Source organism: Balaenoptera acutorostrata, chromosome 9 (genome assembly GCF_949987535.1).
Source record: "Balaenoptera acutorostrata chromosome 9, mBalAcu1.1, whole genome shotgun sequence".
Classification (NCBI taxonomy): Eukaryota; Metazoa; Chordata; class Mammalia; order Artiodactyla; family Balaenopteridae; genus Balaenoptera; species Balaenoptera acutorostrata.
This window is the reverse complement of record NC_080072.1, coordinates 1,172,514-1,194,861: the sequence shown is the minus strand read 5'-3', so window position 1 is coordinate 1,194,861 and position 22,348 is coordinate 1,172,514. Positions and strand designations below refer to the sequence as shown.

Genomic DNA, 22,348 nt, shown 5'->3' with positions numbered 1-22,348 from the left:
TGCATGGTCACGGTGCCTCGTCCCTGGCTGGCGGGCGTGGTGGGCACAGCTGGGACCACACTGCCCTGCCAGCCGCCGTCTCCGGGGGCTGGGCTGCCCGCCAGCCTTGGCCCATCACTTGCAGGGCTGGGCCATGCTCCCCATCTGCCTCTTCCCATGGAAGGAGTGGAAAGAAGGTTCATCCTCCAGGAAGAAGCCCAGGTGCTGGTCTCGGGGTGGCAGCAGAGCTGCCGTGGCCAGGCAGGGGGCCGTACTCGCCAGGCACCCCATCCCCAGCAGAGCTCCGTGTCAGCCTCTGGCGGTGCTTCCCTGTGCTCTCTGCTTCCCACCTGGCCCAGCCCGTGTGATGCCCGCGCAGACCCGCGGCACGGGGCCTGTCCTCTGGCTGGGGCGCAAGTAGCACCACGCACACCTGGCAGGGTCGGTCCCAGGTGGTCCCACATCCCCGCCCGCCTGCCCGCCCACCCGCATGGAGACCGGCGTGGGTGTCTTTGCTGAAGGAATTTATTGTTCGGAACTAACGCTGCTCACAGTTATTTGACAGGGGATACACGGGGTGGGGCTTGTCCGTTTCCGTGACGTCTGTGTGTGTCCCGAGTACAAAAGAGGAAGGCTAACGAGAGGTATTGCTTTCTGGTCCTCTGTCTCTGGAGACGCCCCTCCCGCTTGTACCGCGGTTTTTGCTGTTAGAGGTGTTTCATTTTTTGTTATGTATTGAAATCCCAGCCTGTGGTAGGGGCTCAACGGAACAGAAGCATTAAAATCTATCCACGACGGGAGAGGCAGCAGGGCGGGCGGGAGAGACGCCAGGTGCGACGTGGACTTGTCACAGCGAGGACGTGCAGCCACGTGCCTCGCGGCCTCTCCGGGAACAGAGAACACACTGCCGAGGACGCCACTACCGTTCTCTCTGTCCTTTTTTGCTTTTTGTTTTGTTTTTAACTTTTTGTCATTTTAGTAAAAAAAACCCTGCAGTGGCCCTGCCATCTTGCGTGTTGTGTATAGGCGGCCGGCTCGGGCCTTCCTCCCGCCCCCCACTGGGACACAAAACCAAGTGGCCCCCAGCCCCGGCCTGGCGGAGGGGCCCTGGCCGTGCACGGCCCCCTCAGGACTGGAGTCGCTTCTCCACGGTAACGGCACAGAACCGGGGACGGAGCGAACCGCGCCGTTCTCTAAATATATTTATATGCGTGTGTATAGAAAGAACCAAACTCAAAGCCTAGCCCTGCCCCGCGGTCCCCCCCGCCAACACCCTTCTCCAAAAACAACCAAGAAAAAAAGTTTATAAAAATATCTTGCAGGAATTCTTTAAAGTTTACAGTAGCTTGCCGGCGCTGCATCGGCCGGCTGCCCCCGCGGCCCCAGCACCCCGACCGCTCTGTCCACGGGGCACCTTGGCCCAGACCCCACCCTGCCCAAGACACACACACAGACAGACGGCAGGACGGCGCTGCTGCTGCCCCTTCCCTGAACGGAGAAGTAAAGAAACTCAATAAGTTAAAACAGCAAGTAAATAATACTGATCTCGGCCTGCCCTGGGGCGGGCAGGCGGGCAGGTGCTGCGGGGCCCCCGGGGTTTCCTTCCACCTGCAGCCCCGGGGAGCTGGGGGGTGGGATGCGGCGAGGCAGGTGGGCGGCGCTGAGGTGCATGGACGTGGACCAGGAGGGAGCAGGAGGGAGGGGACGCGCCGAGGAGAGGCCGTGGCGGCCGGGCCAGACGGCTGCTTCGCCCCCTTGGGCCTGCCCCGGAGGCCGGCCGGACCCGCCGAGGGCACTGGTCACCGCGCGTCCAGTCGGGTGGGCCCGAGGCGGCTTCCCCTCGGGGCTGGGTCCTCCTCCCCGTGGCCATGCGGAGCTGAAACTGGGCAGAGCTGCCGGGCGGGCGGGCGGCGGGTGGGCAGGGCCTCACTGCCCAGTGGGCGGCAGCAGCAGGAGAGGAGAGAGGGCAGGTCCACGGCAGCTGCCTTCGGTCAGCCGGTGTCCGGTGCAGAGCACGGAGGACGGCCTCGTGGAGATGACATGTTAACTTTTCGGGATAATTCCTGGTATCAGAGCGGAAACAGTGGCGTTGTCAGAGACAGGCAGAGAGAGAGACAGTGAGAGAAAGAGAGAGCGGGCGCGGGCGGCCCAGCCACGGCTGTGGCCCCCGGTGCCCCCTTTCCTTTCCTCCCCGGCTTCACAACAGTCTAGACGGACAGACGGGCGCGGCCCCGGGTCCACACCGGGCGGGCGGCGGGCGGGCGAGCGGGCGGCGAGGTGGCCTGGGGGCCACTGTCGGGGCCGTGCAGGGGGAGGGGGCTATGTGTCTAAGGCTGCTCTCGGCGGGCGGCGGGCGGCCCCGTCCTGGCCGTGTCCTTGCCCGCTGGGTACTCGGCGTCCCCTCCAGGGCCGGGGCCAGCGGCCGCGGAGTCCCCGAGTGGGCCGTGGGCACTCCGCTTGGCGGGCGTGCTGGGGGCCTGGGCCGCCTGCCCGTTCTTCTCGTCTGAAAAAAGTTGTTTAATTACGTCAAAGAAGTTACTCAATGGGCTGCCTGGGTGCACAGAACAGAAGACAAAAGAAAAAAAGAAAAGAGAGAAAAGGAGGGAGGGAGGGAAGAGAGAACAACAGACGAATGAACGAAAGGCCTGTGAGGGGGTCCGAGTGGGTGAGCGGGTGAGCGGGGCCGCGGCAGCAAGCAGGGCAGGCGGCCGGTGGGGGCTCGAGGCCTCTGGGCTGCGGGGCGGAACCTGGGACCGGTGGGCACCCTCCTCCCTCGCCAGGCCTCCCGAAGGACTGGCCCTCCCTCCACCTCAGCCTCGGCCTCCCAGTCAGCCCTGCAGCCTGGCCCGCGGGCCGGCCCAGCTCTGGAGACAGACGCGTAAAGGCCGGGGCTGAGCAGGACCCTGGGGCTGGCGGCCGGGGAGGCTGGAGCCAGCGTGCCTGCCACACTCCTCCCAGGAGGCCTGGAGCCCGGCCCCCAGCCAGCCCGGGTGGCACAGCGTGGACACAGAGGTCAGCAGCGGACAGACGGACGGATGGATGGATGGGTGGACAGGCATGGAGCGTGGGGGGGGGGGCAGGCAGCCACAGTGGGGGCCCTGGTCCCAGAGGGCGTGTCCAGAGGGCAAGAAGGAGGGGGCAGAAGCGGGGCCCCGCCCCACCCGGGGGCCCTGTGCTCGCGTTCCAGGTGCGCGACTGGGGTCATCTCAGTTCTACCTCCTAAACCTGGCCCCCACCTGAGCAAGAACGGGCAGGGCCTTCTCCCCGCCAGCTGCGGCCGGGCGGGCGGCGCACGTGCGGCCAGGCAGCTCGATCATGGGCCGGAGCCGCTCCCCGCCCCCCTCCGTGGGCAGACGGCCTGACGCCAGCCTCCGGCCCAAGGACTAGGGGCCACCCTGACCCCCGGCCAGGGCCCAGACACGGGACCCTTGCTGGCCTTGGGGCTTGGGCACCCCTTCCTGCGCTGAGCCTTGGGGTCCCTCCGTGGCCTGCCCTGATCCTCGGGCCAGGCCTGTGGCCACCCTGGAGGGTGACCGAGGCTGCTCGTGGCAGGGGCTGGGGGGCTGGGCACAGCTGGGCGCCTTGGGGGCCAGCGAGGCCACGTGTGCATGTCCGGGCCCCTGGTGTACACAGGGATCCCAGGACAGCCCCGGGGGTGGCGGGGCGGCACCCGGCCGGGAGCAGGCTGCAGGGGGTGCAGGCGTGAGCGGTGGGGGTGACAGGCTGGGGGGACCCAGGTGAGCATGAGGGGTTCTTACCACATTTGGAAAGCCTCCCCGTCATCATTTCCATACAGTTAGTGGTGTCTGGAGCACAGAACGGAGAGAGGGGGGGAGACATGTGAAAAAGGCTTCCAGCTCAGACCTCAAGCTGGGTGCTGCCTGCAGCCTCGGGCCAGGCCCTGGGGGAGGGGGCGGAGCCTGGAGTGGGGTTGAGGGGCTGTGGCCAAGGGGTGGGGCTCAGGTGGGTAGAGCCTGGAGTGGGGGGTGGGGGCTCAGAGAGGAGGGGCTCAGCAGAGGGCCAGCCTGGAGTGGAGGGTCCTGGGCAGTGGAGGGTCCTGCCTGGCCCTCCCTCCTCTGCCCTCTGGGCCCAGGACACACGCTTTGGAGCTGAGAGGTCCAGGTCTCTGGCTATGGTCTGCGCTGGCCACCTCCGTGTCCGCACCCTGCCACTCTGTGACTCACGTGGCCGCAAGGCTCCCATTTGCCCCTCGACTCACGGCAGCACCCCCTTCCCTGACCCTCTCCCACTCTCTGCTGGGCTTGGCAGTGTTAGGGCCGGGGGTAGGGAAGGCAGCAGAGCCTGGGGTGGAGGGCGGCTGCCGCACTGGGGCCTCCCCTCCCTGGGCTGGGTGGGGGCCCCACTGGAGTGGCCACCAGCTCTCCTGGCCTGGTGCCCCAGGGGCCCCGGCTTCTGCCCCCTCCTCCAGTGGCTCTAGGACTGAGCTTGCTGGACAAGAGTGTCCAGTATGGGGGGGAGGGTGTTGGGAAAGGCTGACCCCTCGGGGAGGCCTGGGGACGGGGCCAGGGGATGGGCTGGGGTCCCAGACTGGGCTCCCCAGGCCCAGGGCTCCCTGAAGGAAGGCAGGGGAGACGGGCTTGGCCCAAGGCAGGCACCCAACGGTCTCCAGGGACATGGGTTTGGGCCCAGGGCTAAAACGGGGATGGGGCTCTGCAGAAGGGCCGTGTCCACCCTGCTTACTGCTGGGCCTGGGACCTAGAGCAGGGCACGCCCGCCGACAGAATGGTACCCCTTAGGGTGGGATTCTGCCTGGCTAGGAGCAAAGAGGGACCGTGGCGCTGGGCGGTGGGTGCAGCCACGGCTGTCCCCTGGGTGGCACAGCAGGCCCCTTGCTTGCCTCCCTGGACAAGCTCTGTCCTTCCCCAGCCTCGGTTTCCCGCTCTGAACACTGCCCTGCTCCAACGTGGAGGCCTTAAAGGCACCGGCCCCCGGGCCAGCCTGGCTCCCAGGGCCAGGGTGTCAGGGCCCCTCCAGCCCCAACCCACCAATAGGGCAGTGAGGCACACGTTGGGGGAGAAAAGAGGGGCAGGTGAAACACAGACGATGGAATGAGGATGGCAGGGGCGGCGTGGACGGTGGGGCCGGTCTGGCCTCTAGGACCTTACACAGAAGCACAGACGGCTGGCCACAGGGGGCTCTGAGAGGTGGGGCTGGGCTGGACCCTGGGCTCCCCACACCCCACACCCCGACACAAGCCTCGTGGTGAGCTGGCAGCTCCCGCTGAGCGCACGCGCACCGCTCGCCCTCCCTAACGGCCCATGCACGTGCCCCCAGGGCTCACCCGCACCCACAGGGCTGCCGCCGCTCCCCGCCAGGTGCCGAGTGGCACAGGCCCTCAGGCTCCCGGGCCCCTGGCGCCTGCAGGCCTGGGCAGCCCCGCTCCTGTGTGCCCCCCTCTAGGCCCAGCTGGGGAGCCTCTGCTTTGACTGGACCTCAGGGCCCCTTTGTCCTACCCGCCACGGGGAGGGTGGGTGGCGGACAGCCCCTCACGTGCCAGCCAGTGTGGGCACCAGGCCCACAGCCCTGGAGAGTGCTACGTGGGGGACCCTTGAGGGCGGCAGGGCTCCTGGCAGCACCTCGGTCACTGCTCTCCCGGAGACTGCTCTCGCTGGCCTGGGGCCGGGCTGCCCCTGTGTCCAGCCGTTCGGCTGGGTGCTGGGGCTGGGCCTGCGGGGCCTGTCCAGGGCCGGGAGGTGGCCGCTGGACACGTGGGTGGGCACAGGGTGCCTCCTCGGGGCCAGTCTGGCTCTCGCAGAGGACCTGCCCGCAGCCCCTCCCTGCCCCAGCGGCGGGGCCGGACACCTTACCTGCCAGCGTCAGAGGCTACTCTCGTAGCTGGTGGCCACCTTCTGGCCCTTAAGCCCAGCACCCCAGCTTAGTCCCGGAGCTGGCGGGGGGGGGTCTACAGTGGACAAGAGGCGCCTTTCAGTGTGGCGTGCTGGGCCTACCCCCCTGGTGTGCAGAGACGGCCAGCCGCCGCGCCGGGAGGGCCCTGCTCCCGGGGGTGCACGCGGAGGGGCCGCACCCCATCGCCAGCCCTCAGAGCAGCCCGAGCTGAGCCCCTCCCTCACCTGACAAGTGCTGGGCAGAAGGCTGGTCGTGTGTGCTCAGCAGCTGGGTCTGAATGGTCTCCACGACCCTCTTGAAGCGGCGGCTCGGGCCTGGGGGAGGTGGGGGGCGGGTGAGGCAGGGGCAGGGCTGGCCCAGAGCTCCGCCCTCGGGAGCCGCCGCCCTCGGCCTCTGCTGGCAGCTCACCGGACAGGAGCGTGAACGTGACGGAGTAGACGCCGTTCTCCTTCTGCGCCGCCCCGCCCTCGGTGTAGGTGATGTCCACCTGGAACTTGACCGGCTTCTGGAACACGGCCGGGCCCCCCGTCGCCTTGTACTCAGCCCGGAAGCTCGTCTGGGAGATGACGCTGTGGCTGAGGCTGGGGATCTGCGGGCAGCGGGCGGCGTGAGTGCGGCCGCGTCTGGAGTCGCCAGAGGAAGCCCCGGAGGCAAGGGAGCCGGCCGCCCCCCGAGGCCCCAGCAGCACCGGCTCCCCAAGAGCCTCAGCCAGATGGAGCTCCGCGTGGATCGCAGACGGATCGCCACGTGGCAGCAGAAAGCAGGGCTCTAAGCTGCGGGCGGGGAGAGGGCGGAGAGGCCCCGAAAGCGGCAGCGAGGCCTGGGGCTAGAGCCCGTGCCCCGTACTGAGACGGAGCCCCCGGGGTCAAGGCCCCCGGCACCGCTGACGGCAGCGCCCGCCGCTCTGCTGGCTCCGGGGTCCGTGGTCCCGGGCGCAGGCGAGGGGCCTCTGCGTGATTGGGCTGCACAGCGGCCAGGGAAACGTCCGGCAAAGCAAACCCAGGAGGCGGTCTTGCCTCAGAGGGGTCGCCCCCAGGACACGGCTCTGCTGCTTGGGAGAGCACAGTGCTGGCTCCCCGGTTAGAAGGGGCTGAGTCCACATCACGGGGGTAATCTTGGCGTCCCAGGAGAGCCCTGGGGGGCTCCAGGGAAGGCCCAGACCCGGGGCCCGGAGAAGAGGCTGCAGTGGCGGGGTTGGCGGGTACTCAGCGGGGCCAGGGTGCCCACCCCCGGCACGAGGCCGAAGTCCCCGCCTCGTGCTGAGCGCTCCCGGTTCCTGGAGACCTCTGGGAGGAGTGCCAAGCTGTCCCCCAAGCCCTAAGGGAAACTTGGCTGCGCCCAGGAAGGCAGGGTGGCCAAGCGTGTGGGGGCTGAGGCTGCCCGAGTTGGAGAAACCACCCCGGCAGGCCCCGCCCATACCAAGGCGGGGGCCCGGGCCTGGGCTGTGGGGATGCCGAGGGACCCCTAACCTGTGACCCCGGGGGGCCCCGCACAAGGCAGGCCCACGCAGGGCAGGGCAGGTGAGGCCTCCTGACAGGAGTGACTCTGGAAGACACTCTTCAGGGCTTTCTGCCCCACGCGCCCAAAGATCCCGGCAAAGACAGATGGAACCCACCCCAGGCCCAAGCAGAGCCCACCTCAAAAGCCACCAGCGGGAGGCGCGGGACTGCAGGAGGCCGGCAGCATGTGGGAGTGGGCAGGGGCACACAGGACACAGAGCCAGCCCCCCGGGGACCGTTCTCGAGGCCGCAGGCGCGTCCACCAGCCCAGCAGAGGCCCCTCCCCGCCATGTCGAGGCCTCAAGTTCCCTCCTCAGAGAGCTGCCTCATAGCCGCCCGTGCTCCACCCCCATCTCAGTGAGGTGCCCCCGTCCTGGGCCTGTGCACAGCCCGTCTCCCGCCCACAACGCGCCTGCTCCCCTGGCCCTGCCCAGGCTGGGGTCCCCGGGGTCAGTGTCCCCGCGGCGTGAGGCTCACCGACAGGAAGGCGTGGACGATGTCGGCTTTGATGGAGCTCAGCGGCTTGTCCTTGATGACCAGGAAGATCTGCTCCTCCTTCTCCAGGTTGATGAAGTTCCCAAACCAGGACTTTTTGGCGAGCCTGGGGCAGGGCGGAGGGCTGGTCAGGTCAGGATACGCCAGCCGAGCCCCGAGCCTCCCCTCTGGGCTGCGGGCCAGCTTGCTGTCCTAACTAGACCCTACCCTGGCCCCGACTCCCCGCCCTGACCCGACAGCCCTAATGCTAATCCCAGAGCCCTGGGCCTCACACCTCACCCCAACCCCCCCTGCCTGCTTGGGCCTGGGCTGCGCCCACCGGAACCCCACCAGGAAAGAAAGGAGGGCGGGGGTAGGGTGCCCTGCCCTTGAGCCCACCCTGACCCCCTGCCTTGCTCCTCTCTGTTTTAAGCCACCATGTTTCGGGGTAACTCGCTAAGCTGCAATTCTGCAGCTTCCTGGAGAAAAGTGCCCCGCCTGGGGCTACGTGGGGAGCAGGAGTTGGGGGCGGGGGGCAGGCCGGGGACCCCTGCACAGGTATGTACAGGAGACACAGGGCTGACGTGGTGCAGAGATGCTACCTGCCCCTCCCCCTGGTGGACCATCCTCTGTCCTTGGGGACCGGTAGCCAGCTGGCCACCTGCAGCCCTGCTGCCCCAGCCCAGGTCACTCTGTGGAACACAGTGGTCGCTTCGACCCCTGGGGGCCCAGCCGCTGTACGGGGCAGGGCAGGGGCCACCCCAGGGGACCCGAGGCCGGCAGTGCCCGCCCGCACGAGACCCCTCATCTCACGGGCATCACGTGTACGCCTCCCTGCCCTCTACGCCATCATCCTCCGGTCTCGTCACTCTGCCCTGCTTATGGGGCCCCCCTTCTCTGCGGCGCGCACCAGTGTGGGGGGGACCCCTTGCCAGCCCCACCATCCTGCCTCCGGGGTTCAGCCTGTGCGGGCCCCTCCCTCGTGTGGACGAGGCCCGGGACTTGCTCCTGACCAGGAGAACGTGGGGAAAGTGACGGTCGCGTGCGAGCTCAGTCTCTAAAAGGCTGGACTTCCATCTGGCGAGCGGGTCTCCACCTCTTTTTGACGAAGCCGACGGACGCGACGGGGACGGACGGATGTGACGGCGAGGCCCGCGTGGCCAGGAACCTGAATCCTGCCCGCGACCCCACGAGCTCGGCAGAGGATCCTGCCCCAGCTGGGCCTTGAGATGACCACCGCTGGCCGACACCCTGAAGCAGGGCCCAGCCGGGCCGTGCACGGGGCCTGACCCCGAGCCACGTGCTGTTGGGAGTGACTGCTGACTGAGGCGCTCACCCAGGCAGCTGTAGTGCGGACACGGCCAGGGCCCCGCTGGCAGACGCGCCCAACTCAGGCTGGCCCAGGGCCAGGGCCGGCCCGCTCGGACCCGGTGTCTTGCTGGCAGCGTGAGCCGTGGGGCCTGAGGCTTGGCTGCTGTTTCCTGCCATGCGCCTTCCCTTTTCCTGCCCGTTTCCAGAGCCGGCTCTGCAGCCCGTGGCGACGTGGCAGCAGCAGGCAGCTTGCCGACAGAGGCCGCCCGCTCCTGCGGCTGGAGCCGGCCCCAGAGACCTGGCGGAGGCAGAGCCGCAGGGACACACATCCTTCCCGACGCCACGCCGTACTTGGCCACCTTCGCCTCCCTCCCCACATCCTGCTGTCTCTGTGGCCGCTGGCGTGCTGAGCTCTGGGGTGCAGGCCGCCCGCGCCACTCACCCCAGCACCACACTGGGGCCTGAGCCCAGGATGTGGGCCAGGAGGCGGTTCTGAAGCCCGCGGTGGGGGCTTCTGCCCCTCCTCCCTCGATGAAGAGACATAGCAACAGGAAAGCTCCGTGTTGCGCTTTGGTGTCTGGTTTGAAAGCAGCCTGGCTCTGAGCCAGGAAGGCCTGTGACAGTTAATTAAGTCTGGGCGTCAACTGGGCCCGTTTGGTAAAGGTTGGGTGTACTTCTTGAGAGCAACCTTGAGACGTCATGACGAGCAGACTCTGGACATGGCGGGCCTTGTCCGCTCGGTGGGAGGTCCTGAGAGCAAAGGCTGAGGCTCCTGGAGGCGAAGGGACTCTCAGCACTGAGGCAGAGGAGCCGCCCTGATTCCCGCCTGCGAGGCCTACAGTCCCCGGACTCGCCAGCCCCACGATCGCACGGGCCGGTTCTGGAACACGCGGACGCACACGCTCAACTGACACGAGGCTGCTGGCCGCTGGTGGAGGGGACGCCTCAGGGCGGGCGAGCACGTCCTTGGGAGGAGTGGGTGCTGCGGGTGCAGCGGCCCCCAGGGCCGCCCGTCTGCTCTTTGCCAGCAGCCACACGCACCGGGTGGCGACGCTGGCCGGGGCCCTCGGGAGGGGGACGAGGCCTCCAGGACTCGAGAACGGGCAGAGGAGGCTGCAGGCCACCTGCACGGTGGTGTCAGCTGCTCTGGGTGGCTTTTTTTTTGAGTTTTCTGATAAACCTAACAATTCTGTTACAAATATGGTTGTGAGAGCTTCTGATGACAGCAGGAAACCGTAACCAAAGGGAGACAAACGGTGGAACCACGGAGATCCCGAAACCCCACACTTCAGGCTGCCTGCCCTCCAGCTCCGCCCCCGCCTGCTCCCGCTGTGTCCACAGGCCCCACGCGGGGTCATGATGACAGGGTAACGGCAGCTTCTCCTGCCGGGCCGAAGGCTGCCGGTGAGGTCACAGCGGCCCTGCCCTGTGTCCGCTCCGCACTTCACGTTCACACGAGGCGGTGGGGAGCGAAGGCTGGGGCCTCTCTGGGGTCTACACCCCAGACACACGGGACTCGGGTCCAGACATCCGGCTGGGCTGCGGCACTGGCCCCCTGTCGCCTCAAGGCCCTGCTTCCTCCCCTTGCAGGATGGTGAGCCGGGGGCTCGATCTGTCCTGACCTTGGCCAAGGCCACCCTGCCCTGGACATGGGTTTCCGCCGGCCGTTCCTCCTCCTCGCCTGCTCCCTGAGACCCTCCATCCCTAGGAGTCGCCAGGTGTCCGTCCACACTCCGGACTGGGCTCACCCTGGGAAGCTCCAGTCAGCACTGCCCAGCGCCCCTCCCTGGTGGAGGTCCCCCCTGCAGGCACCGCATCCCTGGTCACCAAGGGCTGGGGGCCCACACGCTCCCCCATGTGGAGGCCAGGGCTCTCGGCAGGTGGGGACGGTCACCCTGAGGCGTGGCTGTGCTCTCCCCTGCCACCCCCGGTTCCAGGCACCCCCAGGCTGGGGCTTCTGAGCACATCTGGGAAGAGCAGCTCCCTCACCGCCCAGGCCCTGCTCCCCGGCCTAGCATTCAACCTGGAGACACAGAGACCCCAGCGCTGAGGGACCCCAAAGCCCTCAGTGGATCCCCCGGCCTGACACATGGGAGGGTCCGTCACAGACCCCCACGCGCTAAGGCGGCGGCGATAGGTCACACTTGACCTCGGGCAGGGCCACTTACTCTGGGGACGACTCCGGGGTCAGGTTGGACATCTCCTCGGGCGTCGGAACTGCACACGGGAAGGACGGGGAGAGTGTGGTGACCGCTCCACCCTTCCCCCACTAGGGCGCCTGCGCCGCGGGTGGGGTCTCGGGAGCCACGGCACCGTCTCCAGCGCCCACGGGCACGGGTCGGCTCCCGGCTCCTGCCCGCCCGGCCGCAGGAGTCTCGGGCTACAGGGAGCTGTCCTGCCTTCTGGTGCTGAAACCAGGCCTCACCGTCTTCTGGCCTCCAACCAGCCCTGCTGTCCCGGGATCGATGGCACTGCCCGTCGACCGCGCTGGGTGGCTGGTGGGGCCTGGTGGCCTGAAGGTACCAGTTGACCCTCGGCACCCAGCACACAGGGGCAGGCTGCCTACCGCTGCCCCAGCCCTGTGGGCTTCCTCACCACGCCCGCCCACTGGCCCGCTCTGCTCTGTGGGGCTCAGGCAGCCCGGCCTGAGCAGGCCACTGCGCCAAAGGGGAACAATGGAGCCAGTAGGCGTCCCAAGGCTGCACCCGCCGGGCAGGCATCCCTGCACTGTGGGGTCCTTGACACACAGGGGGCAGGCTTGGGGACACGTGGACACTGGGGGTACCTCCCGCCAGCGCTTTCGGGAGGATAAACCACCAAGGGGGAGGGGAAGACCCTCTGAAGCCGGCCCCTGCCTGCCCCGCTCGCCAGGACGGCTCCCTGCCACCAGCCCCCCGAGCCCCGCCCACCCCGTGTGTCCCGCCACACACTCACCTTGCAGTTTCCGGCGGTGGAAGCGGGGTGACCCCAGGAAGCTGTTCTTGATGGAGTTGAGCCGTGTCCTCCAGGGCACCCCTCCCACGCTGGGGCTGGACGGTGGCGTGGGGTTGGGCGTGCCAGCCGGGCTCTCCTTGGGCGTGTGCACAGGCGTCCCCTTGGGGGTAGGGAGGGGACTGCCCCTCGGAGAGGGGTGAGGGGTCACCTGTATGGTGGGGACAGATTTGGTGTTTGCTTCAGTCCCGGTGGGTGGGAGCCGGGCAGGGGCCGGCAGGGTGGGTGGGCCTGGGGTCAGGGCCAGCTGGGGGCTGAGGCCTCCCGCAACAAGGGGCCGGGCCTGGGTGCCAGCTGGGAGTGGGTTGGACTTGGTGCCCTGCAGCGGCTTGTCGGTCAGCTTGGCCTTGCTCGGCAAGGTCTGGGTCTTGGGGTTGGGCCGCGGGGCGGCCTGTGGAGGGAGGACGTGTCCGGGCCGCGAGGCGCTCCGGCCAGCTTCGGGCTCCACGGAGGTGGCCGGGGGGCAGGCCACAAAGGGGAGCTCGGGGGGCGGGGGAGGCAAGACAAACTTTCTAACAGGCTACGGGGCAGCGCAGAGGGCAGGAGGGAGAGCGCACGGGCCCCCGAGAGCCAAGCGGCCCCAGTGCATGCCCCGCCCGCCCCACATGCACACACAGCACCCGGGGACCCCAAGGCAGGACCAGCGGGGGCAGGCAGGCACCGGGGTGGGAGCGTTCACCACAAAAGAAAAGAACACACGAGAAAACAAACGAAACAAAACAAAACAAAAAACGTGCAGTTAGCGAAGGCAGCCAGAGCCCACAGAGCAGCAGCTGCCACCACGCGGGCGGCCCCAGCAGCAGGCGGGGTAGGGGGGCCCACCGAGCCGCCCCCCGCCCGGGCGCACGCTGGTGACGGAGCTGGGGCGGGGTCACTTACCCGGGGGCTGCTGAGTGGGCTGGTGGAGAGGCCTGAGGAAGCGCCGCTGATGGACCTAGACCTGGGGGCACAGGTGCAGAGGGCGGCTCAGACCGGGAAGGGGCCTCAGGCTCTCGGCTCCCCTCTCCCCTCAGGTGGACCCTCCAGGAGGCCTGGAGCCCTGGTTGAGAGCCCCGAGGCTGCCCCAGTCTGCAGCACACCTGGCCGTGCCTGGGGCTGTCCTGCTGTCCCCGCCCTGCTTCTCACCAGGCCCAGGAGAGCCCACCGCCCCTTGGGGGCCCCATCAGAGCCCCATCAGAGCCCCAGTGGTGCAGCTGGAGACCGTGGGACTCCTCATCCCCCCACGCAGAAGGTGCCCTGTGTCCAAGGCCCGAGGCCGCAGGTCCAGGATGGCACGGAGGAGCCCTCGGCAAGGATCTCTCGGGGCCCGGGATGAGAGGACACAGGGCTTCCCGTGAGCCGACCCCAGCCCCGGTGCCCTGAGGCAGCCCGGCTGAACCCCGACGCTGAGCTGTCACGGGCCCCGAGTCCTGCGCTCCGCCCGGCGCCTCACACCCTGCCGTGCGGGCCACCAGCCCAGCCCCTCCACGCCCACGGCCCTCCCCTTGCTCACACCACGAGCACCTGGGACGGGCGTCAGCAGGGACGCGGGCTCGGTCCACCCCGGCCCCATCTGGCCTGCAGACCTGGCCTGGGCCTGGCCGGAGAGAGGCCACGGGCCCAGCATGCCCAGCGGAGACACGCAGGCAGCCGCCGCCCCCTCAGGGCAGGAACTGGACACCTCTCGGGGCAGGGCCAGGCCTGCGGGGCCTCGCTCCACCACCCCGCGTGGCCTCGAGGGAAAGGAAACGCCCGCTCACCCCTGGGCGCCGGCACCTGCCATCCTTAGAGCAAGGAAACCGGAGGGGTCGAGGCAGCCACAGGAGAGAAGAGGACAGAAGAGGGTGAAGGGCGTCCGCACCGCCCACCCGCCAGCCCGGCCACGCTGCCCACACCGCAGCTGGCCCCTGGGCCTCGGGCCGGAGCTGAGCCCACGCTGGCCGGTCCCCCGGCACCTGTGGACTGGGGCCCCGTGGCGATGACCCTCCGACTCCCGCCCCGCGAGCTGACACAGCCCGGAGCCGGGGGCAGCGCAGACGCTGCTCTCAGCACCCCCGGCCCAGCCTGCCCGAGCCCAGGACCGCACTCAGAGCCGGGCCCGGGCCCGAAGCTTCCAGATGCTGAGGACGGGGCTGGGGGGCTGGTCGGTGCCAGCTGGTGCCCACCCCAGCAGCCAAAAGCCAGCCGTGAGCTTGCTGCTCGGCACAAGGAAAGCGCAGAAGCAGCAGCGGGAGAGAGAGGGGAGCCGCGTACATGCCCTCCTGTCTAACCCGGCGGCCCCTGGAAACCGAGCTGCGGAAGGACGGCGCCAGCACGAGAGCAGCCAGGGCGCGGAGCAGAGCGGGTGAGGCGCAGGCAGGTGCAGGGGGCGCCAGCGGGGGCCCGGGGGCGAGTGAGGCCCCGCGCTGCCACCGCCGGGCAGGAGGCCCTGCAGGGCCGGGCCAGGGGCTCCGGAAGGCCAGACCCTGTGCAGAGACCCCGGGGACCGGCACACCTCCTGCCCCTTCCTAGGGAGCCTGCAGCTGCCTGGGGCTGCCACGTCTACTCTGGCCCTTGCGGGCAGCACGGTGGTCCCAGGATATGGGCCAGCGTGGGATGGGGGAGGGGAGCTTAACGAGGGCCACGGAGGCCCACTGACCACAGGGCAAGGGCCGGCCGGAAGGGACCTCACGGCCTGCAGCCCAGAGGCCCAGGGCAGGGAGAGTCTCTGGGTCTCCCAGCCCCTCTCGGGGCCGGCCATGGGCCTCGTCCCAGCAGCCCCGCTCCTCCTCCTGGGCGTCAGCCTAGCCTGACCCGGGCCCGTCCCCGGCTCGCTGAAAGGTTCCCTTGCCAAAGGGGAGAGGGCCAGATGCACCTCAGGCCAGCCCTGCCACCAGGCCCGCCACTATCTTCGGGGCTGGGGGGCGGGGGATGGGTGGGCAGGGTGTATACCTGTCTTCTTTGCTGAATTGGGGGTGGGCTTCAGCGATATCCAGGCTTTTACTGAACATTGCTTTACTACAGCGGGAACAAAGCGAGAAAACAGAGTTACTGACGCAGCCCCACCAGGCGGTCCAGGAGGCCAGACCTCCACACAGCTCCGAGCTGGGCACCACCCCCCTGGCCCCAGGCCAGGGCGCACGGACGTGAGGGGGAGGTCAGGCAGGAGAGCACCAGGGCCGTAGCACACCCAGCCCCATGACTTGCTCAGCAGGGTGGCCTGGCCAGGCCTTGGAGGATGCCTAGCGCTGCCGCCAGCCCCGGGACCCCTCCAGCCCCAGCGGGTGTGGCCTGTTGTGGTAACGAGTGTCCAGGCCAGAGAGGAGGCAGAGCCTGAGAAGCAGCAGCGAGTGGGGAAGTGCCAGGGGAAGGACGGCTCACACCTGACCCCACCCCACCTCCCCCAGGCACCCCCGGCCCCCGAGGCGTCCAGGCCTGGAAGGTAGAGCAGAAACCACGACGGGGGGCCTCCCACGCCCAGCCCCTGCGCCTGCGCCTGCGCCTGCGCCTGCCCCAGGCAGCTGCGGTGTGCGGGGTGTGGGTGGCTGGTGCGGGGAAGGCTGGCGAGCCTTCAAGCTGCCCTGCAGGTGTTGAACCGGAAGCCAGGACAAGGCTCGGGAAAAGGGGGCTGGGGAGAGGTGACCTCTTGCCTGGGCCGCTGGAGGGGGCCGTTTCCCTGGGGCCCCGCCCGGAGAGGTGCACCCCCAGCAAGCAGGACACAAGGCACAATCAGGGCAAGACCGCGGCCAGCAGGGACCTTCCTGCTCCTCCCCTCCCCCCACGCCAGTGCACGAGCCCGCAGTGGGTGGGCCACGCGGCCTGGAGACCTGGAAGGAAGCCCCAGAGGCCAGGACCCCAGGTCAGAGGCTGAGCCAGCCTGCTTCCCCGGGGAGGGCCTAGGACCACCATGGGGCTGTGGCCTGTGAGTTGGGCAGCCAGTTGAATCCTGATGGTGGCCCAGTAGCCCTGCGGTTCCTCGGAGGCCTGGCCGAAGGGGCTGTCCCCAGATGGCTGAAGCCCCTGCCCGGGCAGGAAAGCTTGGTCTCGCCCAGCCAGCCCCGAATCAGCAGAGGCTCTGCAGGACCTGGATGCCCTTCCTTCCTCCGGGGCGGGGGGGGGGGGGGGGTCTGTTTGGATAGCCCAGACCTGCTCCTCACCCACCGCCCTGCCCCAAAATTCCACGTCCCTGACCCCCGCACTGCCACAGGTGACCCAAACAGGGGCTCAGCGTCAGTCAGGGACAAGCCTACTGGGCTGCAGCTCTGAACACAGCTTGACCTCTCAGCAGCCCAGCTCTACCCACTTAAAGCCCAGCTCAGCTCAGCTCAGCTCAGACCTACTTAGTCTAACCCACTCCAGCCCAGCTCAGCCCAGTCCTGTCCACGATGGCCTGACCCAGCCCAATTTAACCCAGGCCAACAAAGCAAAGCCCTGGCCAGCTCAGTCCAGCCCAGCCCAGAGTTCAGCCCAGATCAACCTACTTCAGCTCAGTCCAGCCCAGTGCAGACCTGCCCTGCCCAGTGCAGCCTACCTTAGCCCAGCTCAGCCAGCTCTGCCCAGCGCAGCCCTGCCCAGGGCAGCCTAGCCCAGCTCAGCCAGCTCTGCCCAGCACAGCCCTGCCCAGGGAAGCCTACCTTAGCCCAGCTCAGCCAGCTCTGCCCAGCGCAGCCCTGCCCAGGGCAGCCTAGCCCAGCTCAGCTCGATGCAGCCAGCGCAGCCCATGCAGTCCAGCCCTGCCCAGTGGCCTTAGCCCAGCCCCAGGGCCGGGGGCGCAAAGAAGAGCCAAGCCAGGCCCAGCACAGCCCGTGAGGGGCCCCGTCGCTGACTGGGCCGGGGCACCAGGCGGCGGAGCGCTGGGCCCTCCCAGCAGGCACGCACCTCTGGCCGTGCTGGGCCATCTCGATGGCCCGCCGCGCAGGCACCGGGGAGCCGCCGTCCGTCACGCTCAGCACCTCCATGGACTTGCGCTCAGGCCGCCGCTTGCCGTGCCGGTTCAGCATTGGGGAATCCACGCGCTTCCGGGGAGGGTCTGCGTGCAGATGGGGGTCAGGGCCAGGCGGCCTGGAGGGGGCAGCATGGGCCGGGCCACCCTGGGACCTTGTACCTATCTCGTTCCTAGGCGGCAGGTCCTCGTCCTCGTGGCTCGGATACCTTTCTTTCCGGTCCAGGAGAAGGAAATAAATCATCTTCTCCTGGTTTTCCCTGCAGCGGGCGAGAGGCGCCAGGAAGGGTGGATGGGGGCTCCTGGAGGGCGGCGTCCCCACCCACAGACTCCACCACGGCCCCCCCGCCCCCGGCCCGGCGCGGCTCCTGGACGCACTCCTCGGACAGCAGGTCCTGCAGCAGCTTGTTGCGGTCCCGGAAGCAGCCCAGCGAGTGCATGCTATCCAGCACGTCGGGGTCGATGTCCTCCAGGCTGGGCAGCGAGCGGAGCTGCACCTTGCGGGGGACGGGCTGCTCCGGCTCAGGCTCGTTCTTGCCTCCTCTGTGGGTGACAGGGCGCCGCCGCCACTCACTCACCTCTGGCCCAGCCCCAGGCTCCTCCGCCCCCTCCCCTTCCTGGGGCCCCGAGTCCTGCTGCTCTGCCTGCGCCCAACCCCTGCACGCCTCCCGCGTCCTGCCTGCGCCCGGCCCCTGCGCGCCTCCCGCGTCCTGCACGCGCCCGGCCCCTGCGCGCCTCCCGCGTCCTGCACGCGCCCGGCCCCTGCGCGCCTCCCGCGTCCTGCACGCGCCCGGCCCCTGCGCGCCTCCCGCGTCCTGCACGCGCCCGGCCCCTGCGCGCCTCCCGCGTCCTGCACGCGCCCGGCCCCTGCGCGCCTCCTGCGTCCTGCATGTGCCCAGCGCAGGCCAGCCCAGGGGCCCCGAGAGCTGGCCAGGTGGCCCGAGGCTGGAGGCAAGCCTGCGCTGGGCCCCCCGCCCCCCCCCCCGCCTTCCCTAGCAGGCCCTCCAGGCCACAGCGGCAGGCAAAGCAGGCGATGAGGGGAGGAAAAGCTACTTACATATACCAAATGTGTTTCTGAATGTGCTCTAGCTACAAGGAAAGAGAAACGGAGTTAGTACGAGGAAGGAGCAGAGGCCACGTTAGGAGGCCAGCGGGAGCGGGAGCAGGGAGGTGGGGGCCTGAGTGTGGAGAGAGCAGGAGAATGGGGGAGGGGGGAGGAGGGGGGAGGGGACAGGTACAGAGCCACAAGGAGGACCCAGAGGGGGAGGGAGAGCCTGGAGGAGGGGGAGGCGTTGCGGGAGGATGGAGAGTGGGGAGAGCACGGGGGGCTCCAGGCTAGCACCCCTGACCCTGCCTATCTCAAGTGGAAGAGAAAACGCCACCCTAGAGACAGCAGAGAGCTGGGGAGAGTGCGGGCTGCAGGCAGGGGCCGAGGGAGCGGTTTGGGGGGTGGGAAGCAGGAGCCCCCGGGGCTCAGGGCGGGAGGCCTGAGGGAGGACAGCAGCGGGGAAGCAGACAGGGCTCAGCCCACCTGTGCGGGAGGGGCTGGGTGCAGGTGTGAGCGGGAGGCTCGGGGCTACCCCGCTCTCCACCCTGACTTGGGGGGCTTGCTTGGGGAGGGCGGCCTCTTGGGCAGTCCTGCTGCCCCTGCCCGGGGGACCTGACATCCTGGCACGAACCGAGCCCAGAGGAGGCCAGAGATGGCTGGCTGGGGCTTCTTTCAGAAGCGGGGGCTTCCCTCAGACCCTGGCCACCCCCTGGCCAATGGAGTCGGTCATGAGGAACTCTTCTCGCGTACAGGGCAGGCCCCGGACGGCCGGAGAGACTCCGCGCTCCTGAACCGCACTCGCGCGCGGACGGCCCTGGGCGCGCGCACCCACCACCTGCGCGCGTTCACGCCGGGCACGCGCCCATGCCTGTGCCCTCGCGCGCCCGCGGCCTCCGCCCCGCGCCCGTGCGCCCAGGTGCGAGGTCTGGGGGAGGAGGAACGCACCGTGAGGCGCCGCGTGGCGTCCACCTCGATCATACCGCGCAGCAGGCTCTGGCAGTCGGGCGGGATGAAGTGCGGCATGTGGAACACGCCCCGCTTCACCTTCTCCAGCAGCTGCCGCAGGTTGTCGTCGTCGAAGGGCAGCGCCCCCTGCCGGCGGGACCGGGTCACCGCGGGGGCGGACCGACGAGGGGGCGGGATGGGGATGGGGCGGGGGCGGGGATGGGGATGGGGGCGGGGGCGGGGGCGGGGGCGGGGGCGGGGGCAGCCTCACCACAAGTAGGGCGAACAGAATCACGCCGCAGCTCCACACGTCTGCCTTGCGGCCATCGTACTTCTCTCCCTGCGGACAGCACTGGGGTTGGTGCGGGCGCAGGGCCGGGGTCTTTGCGGGGACCGAGGGGCCCAGGGGAAGCGTCTGGGAGGAGCTGGCCCCGTGGGCGGCGCCAAGGACAGGCGGCCAGGCCCCGGCCTGGGGGTCCGCGATCTCCGGGGCAGGGAGGCCCCCTAGGCGGGACAGGGAGCAGGGTGGGGGCGCGTGGTGGGGTGGTTACTTACCCGGATGACCTCTGGGCAGGCATAGTGGGGGGACCTGAGGGCAAAGGCAGCAGTCAGGGCAGGAGACTCAGGACCCACCGTGCACCCAGCCATCCCGCCCCCTGGACTTCTGGACTGCCCCCAGGACCGCAGCAGGTGGAGGTGGAGGGAGGGGTCCTCCCCGCTCCCCCCCCCCCCACCGCAAACTCTGCCTGGGGCGGATGCCCCACTGTGGGATTCTCAGGCCCACCAGGAGGCCCCAGGGCTTTGGTGCCGATTCCCTCACAACCTAATCCCCCCTGCATGCTCCTGGGGGAGGCCCAGGCCTGGGACCCAGGGGCCCACTCTGCTCCACGCTGTCTGCCCACCTGCCCTGCCCAAGGAGATGGTCACCAGAGGCTGGACTGTGAGGCATGTCCAGGGTTCCAGCCCCGGCACCCCCATGAGAGTGCACGGAGCAGGAAGCTGGCATGCCAGCCTCACTCCCAAGCAGGGCAGGGAGCTCCCAGGGCAAGACCGGCCTTTCTGAGCCTGGCCACAGAGCCGAGGGATGTAATGGGCCAGGCGGGTCGCCTGCAGCCCCTCACTGAACTGCACTGGGGAGACAGTGCCAGGAGCAGAGCCGGGGCCCTGCCTCCAGCCCAGGCTGTGGGGTGCTGGGGGGCCCCGGGGCTGCGGGGCCACCTGGCTGGGCAGCCGCGGGGCCAGGCTGTGGGCGGGGCAGCAGCCCCTGGCCACTGTTTCTGGCCTATGGAGAACCGGCAGCCGGTCCCGGGCACAGCTCACCCGCAGCTAGTCTCCAGCAGGCTGTCGCCAACCTGCAGCGACGCCATGCCGAAGTCTGCGACCCTGATGTTATTCTTCTCGTCCAGCAGAAGGTTTTCTGGTTTCAGATCCCGGTGGCTAGGAAGGAAGGCGGGATTGAGGCTGACAGGGGTGGGAGCTGCCGCCCCTCCCGAAACCCTGCCCTCACAACATGAGGCCAATGGCAGCGCTGCCTGGTGATGTCACCAGCAGCCAATCGAAAGTTTCCTACGGGGCAGCCGGCTGCAGGGTGGCAGGATGGAGGGACAGGGACTCCGCCAGCAACGGGCAAGCTCTGCTTTGCTCCCTGGGGTCCCGTTCCCCTTCGCTGCTTCCCCCACCACACCTGCTCTGGGCCGAGGCCAACCTGGAGCCCCCAGACCGAGGGTGCCCTGACCCCAGGACCCCTGAAAAAACCAAGGAGACTTGGGTGGGCACCTGGCAGAAAGCTTTCTGATGCCCCTGGGCTGGGGGGCCAGTAGAGGATATACTGCCTGATCCAGGGGGAACGGGGGTAGTGCAAGAGTTGGGGGAGGCACACCTGCAGGGACGGGGGCTACCTGGTGGGGGACAGGGCACCTGGAGGGGCGGGGGACGCACCATATGGAGTGACTGTGGCAGAAGTCTAGCGCAGAGATGATCTGCCGGAAGAACTTTCTAGCCTCTTTGGGGGTCAGCCTCCCCTTCTTGACAAGGTAGTCGAAGAGCTCCCCACCAGACACGTGTTCTAGCACCAGGTATCTGCGGGGGACGGGCGGGCGTCGGGTGGGCGCACCCAGCCAGGGCACCGCTGGCCAGAGGCGGTGGACCACCACCCCATCCCGGCGCCATCCTCCACCACGTCCCGGCACTGGGCACCCTCAGCGGGTGGGGTCTCCGCCCGCCTCCAGGGAAGCAGGTCCAGAGGAGCAGGGCCACACTGGGCCCCAAGGCGAGAGGGGCACTGCAGTTGCTGACCATCTTGCGAGCCTGAGGCTTGGCCCTCCCTGGCCACCCCAGGCTGGGCTCCCAGAGGAGGGGGGACACATTGGACACTCAGGCCCTCAGGAAGCCCTGGCCAGCAGGGCAGACCTCAAAAAGGCATGGGTGGGGGACAGGGCACAGCTGGTCTCGGAAGATAGGGGGGCGGGGGTGGGACGAGGGTCTGGGTGGGTGTGGCCAGAAGGCAGGTGGTGAATGCCCCCAGCTTGGGTCAACACAGCTGGGGTGATGCCGAAGGGTGGGGGTGAGCTACTGGAGGGGTGGGCTTCCCATGGCGCCCCGGGTTCCATGGGGACCCCACGCCCCTCTGCAGTGAGAAGTGGGCTGTGTCCAAGCTGAGCCTCCCTGGGGTGGAACCTGAGGGGCTGGTTTCCAGGGTGGGGCGGGGGGTGGTCCAAGACACGTGGACACGGATGCCTGCGGGCCTCAGGGGAGCTGGGCCTGGAGGGCTGAGCACAGGCCCCGAGGAGCCCCGGGTAGGAGCCAGGGAGGGGTGGTCCTGGTGGGCTGCGGTGGCCTGGGGAGGGGAGGTGGGTGACAGGGGACGTGCGGGACCAGGGCTGGCGAGGATGAGGGTGTGGGCCTCGTGGGGCTGTATCAGGAGCTGGTCTTGCAGGAATGGAGGAGCTGGAGCGGGGGGAGGCGGGGCAGCCTGTCTGCAGAGAGGAGGGATTGGGGGAAGGAAACGGCTGGAGACACAGGGTGGGGAAACTGGGTGGGGTTCGAGCAGAGGCGGGGCCAGTCCCAGGGGACCTGCCCTGCTCCCTAGCGGGAGGCCATAGCACAGGCCCAGCGGTGCCCCAGCCTCGGTGGCGGAGGTCCCCTGCCTGCTCCCCTGCCTCCAGGCTCCCTGGGCTGCCTTGGGACCCCCGGGAGGGCGCTGGGCCCAGCAGCACCAAGGCCGGCCACTGTCCACCACGCTCCCAGCATCCTGTTCCTGTCACCCCGCCTCTGCTCGGCTGCGCCCCTGCCTGGCCTGCTGTCCGGGCCCCTCCCTGCTTCCTGCCCCTCCTG

The 22,348-nt window shown here is 69.0% G+C and overlaps 1 protein-coding gene across 19 annotated transcripts in view; it reads right to left on the bottom strand.

Moving 5' to 3' along the window:
* Positions 1-548: 548 nt before the first annotated feature.
* BRSK2 (BR serine/threonine kinase 2) overlaps positions 549-22,348 on the bottom strand; it is a 66,159-nt gene continuing 44,359 nt past the window's right edge. For 4 of the 19 annotated variants that reach the window (XM_057553652.1, XM_057553658.1, XM_057553662.1 and 1 more), the window contains 19 exons: positions 20,954-21,094; positions 20,336-20,452; positions 19,571-19,604; positions 19,287-19,355; positions 19,016-19,162; positions 18,080-18,111; positions 17,401-17,565; positions 17,185-17,282; positions 16,959-17,109; positions 15,033-15,098; positions 13,862-13,885; positions 13,002-13,062; positions 12,066-12,273; positions 11,300-11,348; positions 7,824-7,947; positions 6,256-6,436; positions 6,072-6,161; positions 3,738-3,785; positions 549-2,530 (listed from right to left, as the gene is read on the bottom strand). In XM_057553652.1, the coding sequence (XP_057409635.1) occupies positions 2,307-2,530; positions 3,738-3,785; positions 6,072-6,161; positions 6,256-6,436; positions 7,824-7,947; positions 11,300-11,348; positions 12,066-12,273; positions 13,002-13,062; positions 13,862-13,885; positions 15,033-15,098; positions 16,959-17,109; positions 17,185-17,282; positions 17,401-17,565; positions 18,080-18,111; positions 19,016-19,162; positions 19,287-19,355; positions 19,571-19,604; positions 20,336-20,452; positions 20,954-21,094 (2,029 nt within the window). In that variant the 3' untranslated portion in view covers positions 549-2,306. Of the gene's footprint in view, positions 2,531-3,737; positions 3,786-5,807; positions 5,903-6,071; positions 6,162-6,255; positions 6,437-7,823; positions 7,948-11,299; positions 11,349-12,065; positions 12,274-13,001; positions 13,063-13,861; positions 13,886-15,032; positions 15,099-16,958; positions 17,110-17,184; positions 17,283-17,400; positions 17,566-18,079; positions 18,112-19,015; positions 19,163-19,286; positions 19,356-19,570; positions 19,605-20,335; positions 20,453-20,953; positions 21,095-22,348 lie in introns of all 19 variants that reach the window. The other 15 variants (XR_009009326.1, XR_009009327.1, XR_009009328.1 and 12 more) reach the window with 15 other exon arrangements.